The sequence below is a fragment of the Salvelinus namaycush genome, chromosome 29 (genome assembly GCF_016432855.1).
Source record: "Salvelinus namaycush isolate Seneca chromosome 29, SaNama_1.0, whole genome shotgun sequence".
Lineage (NCBI taxonomy): Eukaryota > Metazoa > Chordata > Actinopteri > Salmoniformes > Salmonidae > Salvelinus > Salvelinus namaycush.
The window spans coordinates 3,855,599-3,869,252 of NC_052335.1; the positions used below are offsets into that span (position 1 = coordinate 3,855,599).

Below are 13,654 nucleotides of genomic sequence, written 5' to 3' on the forward strand. Positions count from 1 at the left end.
GTAGTAAAATGTGTGTGTATAAATAAATACGTATCCGATGCCACCCCCACGTACTGATATGGTATCTTCTAACAGTGATGTTGAATTTCAAGGGCAGTTCTACTGCTATTCTGAACGGTGAGAAGAAACATGAGCATGCTAAGCAGAGTGGGTCAAGTGCGCAGGTAAAACTACAAAATGCAATGAAGTTATCCATTGGGTAACAAGCCATGATGTATACAAGATGAAGGGCGATAACAGACGAATGTTGCTATTGTTACGTTGTTTTACATGAGGATTGTTAGTTATAGCTGTTTAGCTAGCTTGTGTTAGTAGTTACCTTTTAATAGTTACTAGTAGCTAGCTAGTTAGGTAACGTTAGCTACTCCAATATAACGAAAAGCATTACCCAGCGTGTTACTGGCAATTCAGAAATTACTGACAGTAATCTCTTCGTTTAACAAACCGTTTTAACAAGTTGGTAAGCAGAAATGGTCTTACTTGTGCATGTGGTCGGCCAACAAGTATGCGTAAAAGTTGTCAATATTAGCTACAGTGGGGAGAACAAGTATTTGATACACTGCCGATTTTGCAGATTTTCCTACTTACAAAGCATGTAGAGGTCTGTAATTTATCATAGGTACACTTCAACTGTGAGAGATGGAATCTAAAACAAAAATCCAGAAAATCACATTGTATGATTTTTAAGTAATTAATTTGCATTTTATTGCATGACATAAGTATTTGATCACCTACCAACCAGTAAGAATTCCAGCTCTCACAGACCTGTTAGTTTTTCTTTAAGAAGCCCTCCTGTTCTCCACTCATTACCTGTATTAACTGCACCTGTTTGAACTCTTTACCTGTATAAAAGACACCTGTCCACACACTCAATCAAACAGACTCCAACCTCTCCACAATGGCCAAGACCAGAGAGCTGTGTAAGGACATCAGGGTTAAATTGTAGACCTGCACAAGGCTGGGATGGGCTACAGGACAATAGGCAAGCAGCTTGGTGAGAAGGCAACAACTGTTGGCGCAATTATTAGAAAATGGAAGAAGTTCAAGATGACGGGTCAATCACCCTCGGTCTGGGGCTCCATGCAAGATCTCACCTCGTGGGGCATCATGAGGAAGGTGAGGGATCAGCCCAGAACTACACGGCAGGACTTGGTCAATGACCTGAAGAGAGCTGGGACCACAGTCTCAAAGAAAACCATTAATAACACACTACGCCGTCATGGATTAAAATCCTGCAGCGCACGCAAGGTCCCCCTGCTCAAGCCAGCGCATGTCCAGGCCCGTCTGAAGTTTGCCAATGACCATCTGGATGATCCAGAGGAGGAATGGGAGAAGGGCATGTGGTCTGATGAGACAAAAATAGAGCTTTTTGGTCTAAACTCCACTCGCCGTGTTTGGAGGAAGAAGAAGGATGAGTACAACCCCAAGAACACCATCCCAACCGTGAAGCATGGAGGTGGAAACATCATTCTTTGGGGAGGCTTTTCTGCAAAGGGTACAGGACGACTGCACCGTATTGAGGGGAGGATGGATGGGGCCATGTATCGCGAGATCTTGGCCAACAACCTCCTTCCCTCAGTAAGAGCATTGAAGATGGGTCGTGGCTGGGTCTTCCAGCATGACAATGACCCGAAACACACAGCCAGGGCAACTAAGGAGTGGCTCCGTAAGAAGCATCTCAAGGTCCTGGAGTGGCCTAGCCAGTCTCCAGACCTGAACCCAATAGAAAATCTTTGGAGGGAGCTGAAAGTCCGTATTGCCCAGCGACAGCCCCGAAACCTGAAGGATCTGGAGAAGGTCTGGATGGAGGAGTGGGCCAAAATCCCTGCTGCAGTGTGTGCAAACCTGGTCAAGAACTACAGGAAACGTATGATCTCTGTAATTGCAAACAAAGGTTTCTGTACCAAATATTAAGTTCTGCTTTTCTGATGTATCAAATACTTATGTCATGCAATAAAATGCAAATTAATTACTTAAAAATCATACAATGTGATTTTCTGGATTTTTGTTTTAGATTCCGTCTCTCACAGTTGAAGTGTACCTATGATAAAAATCACAGACCTCTACATGCTTTGTAAGTAGGAAAACCTGCAAAATCGGCAGTGTATCAAATACTTGTTCTCCCCACTGTATATACCCTGGCATTATTTTGACACTTGTGTTTATTGCCTTGTTTGTAATAGACAGCATCATGAGTCAGGCCTTGCCCCCTTGACTTGACAACTCAACACCTTGCTCAGGCCGCAACAGGCAACTTCTGAACTTCATAACATACTATAGCTACTACATACTAATCTTAGACAAATGATGCTATGTTGTGAATGATACGGTAGACCCCCCCCAGAAATTCCGGTCAATTGTGCAAGACTCTAAATCAGAGACAATTTGACCCTGTGTGAACTCTCCCTAACTAATCCAACCTCTTCCCAGGCTGTCAGCTGGGGCCATGAGCTGCTTCTAAATGGAAGCTGGCTTGCAGCAACCATTACTGGTTGAGCTGAAAACAGTTTTACTGCTTATGCTTGATAACATTTCCCACGGACGGGAATGACATGACATTAACATATCTCTATTTCCTGGTGGTTTTAGGTGTGCTGCCACCGTGAGCCCGGTCCTGGGCACGGTGGCAGCCAGATGGAAGCACTCGCTCCCTGACCTGACCTATGACTATGGAGCCCTGGAGCCCCACATCAACGCAGAGATCATGCAGCTCCACCACAGCAAGCACCACGCCACCTACGTTAACAACCTCAACGTCACAGAGGAGAAGTACCTGGAGGCACTGGCCAAAGGTGAGAGGAAAGCCTGCTGCTTAAGACCTGAGTGATTTACAAAAAGTGGTGATATTAGGGATTGTGTAGTTCCTGGATGAGGTTCCCTTTTGAACATTTAATTGAGCCATAAATGCATACCTGTCCTGTATTTGCACTTGTAGTGTGTAGCCAATCCTTTACCTGCATTTGTACATGTGATGTATTTCAGGTGATGTGACAGCACAGGTTTCTCTCCAGCCTGCTCTGAGGTTTAATGGAGGAGGCCACATCAACCACACCATCTTCTGGACAAACCTCTCCCCAAATGGCAGTGGAGAACCACAGGGTGAGTAGCCTCGGACACCAGGCTTCTCTCACGTTGTTCAAAAGGCTGAGGTAGTTTTTGGTAGGAAGAAGCTAAGTAGTGGTGGAGTCTAGATGAAAACTAGTGACTCGTTGCCACAAACCAATCCACTATTTTGCGTGGGTGGAGCTCCGAACAGAGGTGGTATTTAAGATTTTTTTTCTGACTTGCATCAAGCTAGCTAGCATAAGATCCCAAAAATAATGCAGCATAGGCTACAAAAAAAATTCCGACCCGGTAAGAAAAGAGACGTGGACGTAACAAATAGGACATGCCTCTCCTGAGGGGAAATGTCAGATGTATGCAGAGCCAATCAAATCCAAGTGTTAACAGCCACTGTGCCCATTTAAAATGTAAAATCCAATACTGAAGTTCTCCAGACTTCCAGATTTAGAAGGCCTCTCAAGACTACATGGTGAGCAGCACAATTGGGAGTTTGAAGTAGCAGTTTGAGAAACTTCTTTCCCCTAATCTTTCACTTTAACTATTCTTCACACGTTGTTGTATATTATAATTTGCAACTATCACGGGTTTATACAATTTGTGGGAAAGTAGCAACTATGGCCTATATGTTCCACTTGCATTTTCAATTCAGACTCTTTCCTGAATTTGCTAAATTGTTCTTATGGGCAACCCATTGGAAACTTGTATGTAATTCATCAGTCTGATCATTCTTTGTTTGTCCATCCTGTCACAGGTGAGCTGGCAGCGGCCATCAACCGTGACTTTGGCTCCTTCCAGGCATTGAAGGACAAGATGTCTGCTGCCACTGTGGCGGTCCAGGGCTCAGGCTGGGGCTGGCTGGGCTTCGACAAGGAGAGCGGGAAGCTCCGTATCACAGCCTGCCCTAATCAAGACCCACTGCAGGGAACCACAGGTCAGTGGCTACTGGCTAGGTCCCAGTATTGTTATATGTTATCTTGTTCATGTCTGTTTGGGGCTCTAACAAGGGTACAGTGCCAGTGAATGACATACAGTAGTGATTCACCTATATTACATTTTTGGCCGATATCGGTATCTGATATTTTCCTTGCCAAAAAACCCGATACCGATATTTAACATTTTTGCGGCCTTTTAAGCATTCTAGTACCGTTAAATAGTTAACACACACATGGACGCAGCGGTCTAAGGCACTGCATCTCAGTGCAAGAGGTGTCACTACAGTCCCTGGTTCGAATCCAGGCTGTATCACATCTGGCCGTGATTGGAGTCCCAATTGGCCCAGCGTTGTCCGGGCCGACATTGTAAATAAGAGTTTGTTCTTAACTGACGTGGCTAGTTAAATAAAGGTCACACACACCACACTGACCAGAAAGTTATTTTGTTGGCATTTACCTATGTTCCCATTACCAGTAAAACATCATCAAAACCTATTTCTTTCACTTACTTGCTGTGCTGTTTTGTTCAGTCGTTTCATTCTCAACCAGGATTTCTATGGAACGCCGTTTGGGTCTTTGCGTGTCAAAAAAAGATACACGTAAAATAACACTTTGTCGTGTCAAACACTATTTGACCAATCAAGACCTGAATATGACTGCACGTCTAAATTTAACGTGTTCATACATTTGTTACGTAGTTATTACACATTGATTACACTATCACTCGTATTTCATATGTCACAATGATTCATTGATACGTGTGCTATGATGCTGGTGAAGTTCTCGTGCATTCAAACCACATTTTTGAATGCTAAAACTAAAAATGTGGTAAGCATATGCGTTCATTTGTTAGATTGCAATTAATTTCCTAACTAGACTGATGTTATTGTGGAACAGATGGTCATAAAGATAGCTAGCTCATGGATGCAAACAATGTTCTTCCCCAAAAACATAGAAAAACAACATAATCTAGGTGTCATCTAAAATAACCCTTATTTAAAAAAAGTTATTTTTTGATTAATGCTGGTGGGACCCATCTATGTGAAGCTAGCCACAATAAGGATTAGCCACAATAGTGGACTTTGTGGTTAGCCTTCAAAATAAAAGTATGGTATAATTCTACTATTCGTATTAATTTGCATCACTGTCAATGACATTTTATTTTGAAGACAAACTGCAAATTCAACTTGTGCCTAATCCTTATTGTGGCTAGCTTCACAACACATAACCCAGTCCGTCGAGCCTCATTAGCCAGATGAAGCAAGCTGGCTGCTTATAACATCAGCTTTAGGCAACAGGGTTAAGTAGCTGGCTAGCTATTTTATTTTCATGAACTGAAGTTAAATTTCAATAGGAGAACAACAAGTGGCAACCTAGCTTATACTTACTCACAAGGATTCCTAAATCATTGCTAAGAATAATGAATGACCACTCTTTCTACTGGTCATTGTTTTCAGGCTATTTGTAATTGGTGCTACCCCAGAAGTTGCGGTCGAACAAATTTTGCTTTCTAACCAACGCGGTATTGTAAACGCATCATTCGTGGCCGGTGTTTGCTTGTTTGCAGACTTTTTTTGTACAGCTTTGACAGTGCTAATGTATCTTTTTTGACACGCGAAGACCCAGACGGCGTTCCATAGTATGTATGTCATGAAGCTAATAGCAGTGATGCTATTACTGTGGAACTCGGGTTGGGCAATAGCGCACTTGGTAGTGTGTACCGGTGCCTGACCAGTCGGCGAAAGCCAACAGCACCCACGACAGAGAATGGTTGATTGTCAAGGGCAATGAATTCCATTGTCTTGGCTTTAATGGTTTTCACCTTTTGAGTTGTCTCGCTGAAATTTTCTTACTCTTTGAAATGACTGCTCGATCCACACAGCAGACATTGTGGGCTAGGTTAGGAATGCTGTGTTAAACGTGTACCGCTTTGACATCGGTTTTTAACATCGGCGTTAACTTTTACCGCCTCTCAACCCCGTATCCGGGATCACCCCCCACCCCCCCCACACTGATTAGCATCGCTAGCATAGCTTCACAAGTAAATAGTAGCATCTAAATATCATTAAATCACAAGTCCAAGACACCAGATGAAAGATACAGATCTTGTGAATAAACCCATCATTTCTGTTTTTTAAAATGTTTTACAGGGAAGACACAATATGTAAATCTATTAGCTAACCACGTTAGCAAAATACACCATCTTTCTTTGTCCACCATTTTCTCTCTCCACCACTAGCTATCACCAATTCGGCTAAACTAAGATATTGATAGCCACAAACCAAGAAAAAAACTCATCAGATGACAGTCTGATAACATATTTATGGTATAGGATAGGTGTTGTTAGAAAAAAGTGCATATTTCAGGTAGAAATCACAGTTTACAATTGCACCGACCATCACAAATCGACTAGAATTACTAGATAGAGCAACGTGTATGACCAATTTACTCATCATAAAACATTTCATAAAAATAGACAAAGCATAGCAATGGAAAGACACAGTTCTTGTGATTTCAGACCATATTTCAGATTTTCTAAGCGTTTTTCAGCGAAAACACAATAAATCGATAAGTTAGCATACCACATGTGCAAACGTTAGTAGAGCATGAATTCAAGGCAAAGGGAGCTATAACGTTATCATCGCCAAAATATATTAATTTTTTCACTAACCTTCTCAGAATTCTTCCGATGACACTCCTGTAACATCATTTTACAACATACATATACAGTTTGTTCGAAAATGTGCATATTTAGCCATACAAAACCGTGGTTATACAATGGAAATAGTCACAACTCAAGCATCAAAATGAGGGACGTCAGCTTTCAGAGTGATCTAGTTTAATCGAAAGCTAATCATATACTTGACTAAAAAATACAGAGTTGACAGGAATCGAAAGACAAATTAGTTAATGCAACCGCTGACTTACATTTTTAAAATTATCCTTACTTTTCAATACAGGGTTCGCCAAGTGAAGCTATACCAAACAAAATGGCGAAATATGCGTTTAAAATATTTCGACAGAACAACGATTTATCATATTAAATATTGCTTACTTTGAGCTGTTCTTCCATCAGATTCTTGGGCAATGTATCCTTTCTATGTTATAAATTTATTTTGGTCGATAGATGTCCTCTGTCCTTCGAAATGTCCACTACCAACGACCGAGACCCCCGAAACGTTCCCAAAGCTAAAAAGTGCACGACAAAGAAATTCCTCAGAATCGCACTAAACGGATATAAATTGCTATAAAACGGTTCAAATTAACTACATTATGATGTTTTTAACAACTATAACGAGTAAAAACATGACCAGAGAAATATTACTGGTTAAACAACGATTTGGAATGAGGCAAGTCCGATGTCCATCCCGCTTGTGACGCGCGAACAAAAGAGAGTGTACTCCCACGTTTTGTGGTTTTATATGGGCTGGGATTGTGCAATCGATTCCATTCAAAACGTGATGACGTACAGACACCCAGAGGAAGACGTAGGCAGTGTCGGTTTCTTCATAGCATTCACTGTCGCCTTAAAAACAGACTCCAGATCAGGGGTAAAAATTTCTGAAATCTGACCCCTGTCATGAAAAGTGCTGTAGATATTGTTCTGTACCACTCAGAGACAAAATTCCAACGGCTATAGAAACTATAAAGTGTTTTCTATCCAATAATAACAATAATATGCATATTGTACGATCAAGAATTTAGCACGAGGCAGTTTAATTTGGAGACCCAAATATGCTAATGCGGAACAGCACCCCCTATAGTTCCAAGAGGTTTTAAACTAGACATCGGGCCGATACCGAGGTTGGCATTTTTAGCTAATATCGTCCGACTCTATGTTCACCGATATCGTGCATCCCTAACATACAGTGCCTTCAGAAAGTATTCACACCCCTTGACTTTTTCTACATTTTGTTGTGCTAATCCATTTTAAATTCAGACCTTAAATTGAGATGTTTTTGTCACTGGTCTACACACAATGCTCCGTAATGTCAGTGGCATTATGTTTTGAGAAATGTTTACAAATGAACTAAACATTAAAAGCTGAAATGTCATGAGTCAATAAGTATTCAGCCTAAATAAGTTCAGGACAAAAAATGTACTTAAGTCACATAAATAGCTTGGACTCACTGTGTGCAGTAATAATGTTTAACATGATTTTGGAATGACTACCTTCTCTGTACCTCACACATACAGTTGAAGTCAGAAGTTTACATGCACCTTAGCCAAATACATTTACATTGTGTAACTTGGATCAAACGTTTCGTGTAGCCTTCCACAAGCTTCCCACTAAGTTGGGTGAATTTTGGCCCATTCCTCCTGACAAAGCTGGTGTAACTGAGTCAGTTTTGTAGGCCTCCTTGCTCACACAAGCTTTTTCAGTTCTGCCCACAAATTTTCTATGGGATTGAGTCAGGGCTTTGTGATGGCCACTCCAATACCTTGACTTTGTTGTCCTTAAGCCATTTTGCCACAACTTCGGAAGTATGCTTGGGGTCATTGTCCATTTGGAAGACCCAATTGCGACCAAGCTTTAACTTCCTGACTGATGTCTGGAGATGTTGCTTCAATATATCCACAATGTTCCATCCTCATGATGCCATCTATTTTGTGATGTGCACTAGTCCCTCCTGCAGCAACGCACCCCCACAACATGATGCTGCCACCCCCGTGCTTCACGGTTGGGATGGTGTTCTTCGGCTTACAAGCTTCCCCCTTTTTCCTCCAAACATAACGATGGTCATTATGGCCAAACAGTTCTACTTTTGTTTCATCAGACCAGAGGACATTTCTCCAAAAAGTACGATCTTCGTCCCCATGTGCAGTTGCAAACCGTAGTCTGGCTTTTTTTATGGCGGTTTTGGAGCAGTGGCTTCTTCCCTTGCTGAGTGGCCTTTCAGGTTATGTCGATATAGGACTCGTTTTACTGTGGATATCGATACCTTTGTACCTGTTTCCTCCAGCATCTTCACAAGGTCCTTTGCTGTTTATTGCTGCTTTTCTCACCAAGGTACGTTCATCTCTAGGAGACGGAACGTGTCTCCTTCCTGAGCGGCATGATGGCTGCGCTGTCCCATGGTGTTTATACTTGCGTACTATTGTTTGTGCAGATGAACGTGGTACTTTCAGGCATTTGGAAATTGCTCCCAAGGATGAAACAGACTTGTGGAGGTCTGCATTTTTTTTCTGAGGTCTGAATTTGAAGGTAGGCCTTGAAATACATCCACAGGTACACCTCCAATTGACTCGAATGATGTCAATTAGCCTATCAGAAGCTTCATAATAAAGCCATGATCATTTTCTGGAATTTTCCAAGCTGTTAAAAGGCACAGTCAACTTAGTGTATGTAAACTTCTGACCCACTGGAATTGTGATACAGTGAAATAATCTGTCTGTAAACAATTGTTGGAAAAATGACTTGTCATGCACAAAGTAGATGTCCTAACCGACTTGCCAAAACTATAGTTTGTTAACAAGAAAATTGTGGAGTGGTTGAAAACGAGTTTTAATGACTCCAACCTAAGTGTATGTAAACTTCCGAATTCAACTGTGTGTGTATGTCTCTCTCTCTCTCTTATGTCTGTGTGTGTGTGTGAATGTCTCTGTCTGACTGTAAGGGCCCTCAGTTGAGCAGTGAATTTTAAACAGATTCAACCACGAAGACCAGGGAGGTTTTCCAATGCCTGGCAAAGAAGGGTACCTATTGGTAGATGGGTTAAAAAAAAAGCAGACATTTAATATCCCTTTGAGCATATTAATTACACTTTGGATGGTGTATCAATACACCCAGTCAAGACAAAGATACAGGCATCCTTCCTAACTCAGAAGCCGGAGAGGAAGGAAACCGCTCAGGGATTTCACCATGAGGCCAATAGTGACTTTAAAACAGTTACAGGGTTTAATGGCTGTGATTGGAGAACTGAAGATGGATCAACAACATTCTAGTTACTTCACAATACTAACCTAATTGACAGAGTGAAAAGGAAGCCTCTACAGAATAAAAATATTTCAAAACATGCATCCTGTTTGCAACAATGCACTAAAGGATTATTTTATTTTTTTCCTAAATACAGTGTTATGTTTTGGGCAAATCCAACGCATTACTGAGTACCACTCTCCATATTTTCAAGCATAGTGGCGGCTGCATAATGTTATGGGTATGCTTGTAATTGTTAAGGACTGGGGACTTTTTCAGGATAACATTTTCTTATGGAATATAGATATAAGCACAGTAAAAATTCTAGAGGAAAACCTGGTTGTCTGCTTCCCACCAGACACTGGGAAATTAATTCACCTTTCAGCAGGAATATAACCTAAAACAAGGTCAAATCTACACTGGAGTTGCTTACCAAAAATACATTGAATGTTCCTGAGTGGCTGAGTTAGATTTAAGTAGATATGAGTAAAAACTATGGCAAGACCTGAAAATGGTTGTTTAGCAATGATCAACAACCAATTTTACAGAGCATGAAGAACTTTGAAAAGAATAATGTGCAAATGTTGCGCAATCCAGGTGTGGAAAGCTCTTAGAGACTTAGCCAGAAAGACTCACAGCTGTAATCGCTTCTACAAAGTATTGACTCGGGGGTGTGAATACTTAAAGTACCAGTCAAAAGTTGACTCACCTACTCATTCAAGAGTTTTTCTGTATTTGTACTATTTTCTACATTGTAGAAAAATAGTGAAGACATCAAACTATGAAATACTACATGATTCCATATGTGTTAACTAAAAAAAGTGTTAAACGAATCAAAATATATTTGAGATTCTTCAAAGTAGACACCCTTTGCATTGACAGCTTTGCACACTCTTGGCATTCTCTCAACGAACTGCATGAGGTAGTCTCATGGAATGCATTTCCATTAACAGGTGTGCCTTGTTAATTTGTGGAATTTCTTTCCTTAATGCGTTTGAGCCAATCAGTTGTGACAAGGTAGGGGTGGTGTATTTTAACAAATAGTGCTAAGTCCATATTATGGCAAGAACAGCTCAAATAAGCAAAGAGAAACGACAGTCCATTACTTTAAGACATGAATGTCAGTCAATCCGGAAAATTAAGAGCTGAACGTTTCATGAAGTGCAGTCGCAAAAACCATCAAGCGCTATAATACTGGCTCTCATCAGGACCGTCCCAGGCAAGGAAGACGCAGTTACCTCTGCTGCAGAGGGTACGTTCATTAGAGTTATCAGCCTCAGAAATTGCAGTCCAAATAAATGCTTCAGAGTTCAAGTAACATACACATCTCAACATCAACTGTTCAGAGACTGTGTGAATCAGGCCTTCATGGTCGAATTACTGCAAAGAAACCACTACTTAAGGACACCAATAAGAAGAGACTTGCTTGGGCCAAGAAACACAAGCAATGGACATTAGACCGGTGGAAATCTGTCCTTTGGTCTCTCCAAATTTCAGAATTTGGTTCCAACCGCCATGTCTTTGTGAGACGCCAAGTAGGTGAATGGATGATCTCCGCATGTGCGGTTCCCACCGTGAAGCACAGAGGAGGTTTGATGGTTTGCGCTTTGTCCCACTATCATTTGTTTTTCAACTGGACAATGACCCAACACACCTCCAAGCTGTGTAAGGGCTATTTGACCAAGGAGAGTGATGGAGTGCTACATCAGATGACCTGGCCTCCACGATCACCCGATCTCAACCCAATTGAGATAGTTTGGGATGAGTTGGACTGCAGAGCGAAGAAAAAGCAGCCATCAAGTGCTCAGCATATGTGGGAACTCCTTCATGACTGTTGGAAAAACATTCCAGGTGAAGCTGGTTGAGAGAATGCCAAGAGTGTGCAAAGCTATCAAGGCAAGGGTGGCTACTTTTGAAGAATCTCAAATATAAAATGTATTTTGATTTAACACCTTTTGGGGTTACTACATGATTCCATATGTTATTTCACAATGTTGATGTCTTCACTACTCTACAGTGTAGAAAAAAGTAAAAATAATTAACCCTTGAATGAGTAGGTGTGTCAACTTTTGACTGTTACTCTGTAAATTATTTTGTTTTTCATTTCCAATACATTTGTATGATTTCACTGTTGCGTGTAGATGGGTGATAATACAAACCAGTTTAATTCAGTCTGTAACACTACAAAATGTGGAATAAGTCAAAGGGTATGAACACTTTCTGAAGTGCCTAGTTAAGTTACTGTTGAATGATTTTACTTATTTTTTTCTCCCCAGGTCTGGTCCCCCTGCTGGGTATTGATGTGTGGGAGCACGCCTACTATCTACAGTACAAGAATGTCCGACCCGACTACGTCAAAGCAATCTGGAATGTCATCAACTGGGAGAATGTGAGCGAGCGCCTCCAAGCCGCCAAAAAGTAGACCTTTTCCCCCTCAGAGCACACACACTGGCTCTTCCTTCCTGCCCCAAACCTTACCCCCGCAGTCCTTACTACCTTAAGAGAGCAGAAAATACCCTCTTAACCCAAATGAAGATGGCTGCTGTATACTGTACCAGAGAGAATATTCAGTCTGTAAAGCTGTTTGTTTGTCCGACTATAGCTAGGTTTCCATCCAATTTGGCGACAGATTTTCATGCGAGTATTCTAAAATCGGCATTAGAACAATGTGCATTTTCCCACGAGATGTTTCCATCAAATTGACTTGTTGCAATTGCTGTGCGTGATGACAGTGCACATAAATATACCTTATGCGGTTAAATTCCCAATTCCCAAATATAAAAGTGAAATGTGTTTCTATCGCATTTAACTCTAATGATGGTTCTCACAAAAAATGTTGCGTTGTATACCGAGTGTGCCCAGTCTTGTATTGTCACGTGTCCTCCAGTGCACGTATGGCTTAAATGATGAGATTATTATAAACAAAAGAGCGAGAATTTTTATTTGTTTAACGGCAGACAAGCATCAAGCTCATCACCATGCACTTTCACCTCCCTGTGAAGTCATAACTTAATCTGTAGACTAATAAACTGCATGCTTTCCCGACTAGTTGTAGTGGGATAACCGCACATATCATTGTGTGACTCAAAATAATCATATCGAAGTAAACTTTATCAGTATTCGCTCATAAATGCATTTCCACTGATATTTCTCGCAAAAGTATTTTTTTTTATTACAATTCTTTTTCCATCAGGCCTGTCATGGCGACAAAAAAAATTCAGACCTGTACTTTACTCACAAAAAGGTTGGATGGGAACCTGGTTAGTGTTGTACAAATATTATGTAAATGTGATTGAAGCAAATGTTTTTGATGTGATATAATAAAATATTTAGTTTGAGTTGTATCTGCTTTGTTGTTTTACTTAGCATAATACAAAAATCTCCATTAAAAAAAATCCACCGCATCTGCGGTGACAGAGCTAGAGCGGTGTTTGTCAGTTCATGAGATCCCAAAAATCGGTCTTCTCACAAAATCGTCTAGCGTCAGAATGGTTTGCCCTACAAACTATCTGAAGGTCCCTCAGTACCAGTTGAAAAAATGTATGGAAGTTTATATGGAAACTGTTTAATGCCAAAAATAGTGTTAAAACATTTTCCCCTGATCTTTCTTGCATCTCTCAAATATAGTACAACCACTTCAAAACTAACTTCCTATTTTAGGGGGTATCTCTGTTCCATGTAGTGAATCTGTTATTCAATGCGTTTGTATGGGCTAATAGCATTAAGGCCCCCAAATGTTATG

General features: G+C 40.9%; 1 protein-coding gene across 1 annotated transcript; it reads left to right on the plus strand.

Annotated features, from left to right (window-relative positions):
* Positions 1-56: 56 nt before the first annotated feature.
* sod2 (superoxide dismutase 2, mitochondrial) lies at positions 57-13,256 on the plus strand. Its single transcript, XM_038968804.1, has 5 exons — positions 57-164; positions 2,590-2,792; positions 2,983-3,099; positions 3,815-3,994; positions 12,189-13,256. Exons 1-5 carry the CDS (start codon positions 130-132, stop codon positions 12,332-12,334), a joined length of 681 nt encoding a protein of 226 aa, XP_038824732.1. The 5' UTR covers positions 57-129; the 3' UTR covers positions 12,335-13,256.
* The last annotated feature ends 398 nt before the right edge of the window (positions 13,257-13,654 follow it).

Coding starts and splice junctions, on each gene's coding strand:
- sod2 (XM_038968804.1), top strand. CDS start 130: ATGAGCATGCTAAGCAGAGTGGGTCAAGTGCGCAG. Junction 165..2,589: donor AGAGTGGGTCAAGTGCGCAG/GTAAAACTACAA, acceptor TGGTGGTTTTAG/GTGTGCTGCCACCGTGAGCC. Junction 2,793..2,982: donor CCTGGAGGCACTGGCCAAAG/GTGAGAGGAAAG, acceptor GATGTATTTCAG/GTGATGTGACAGCACAGGTT.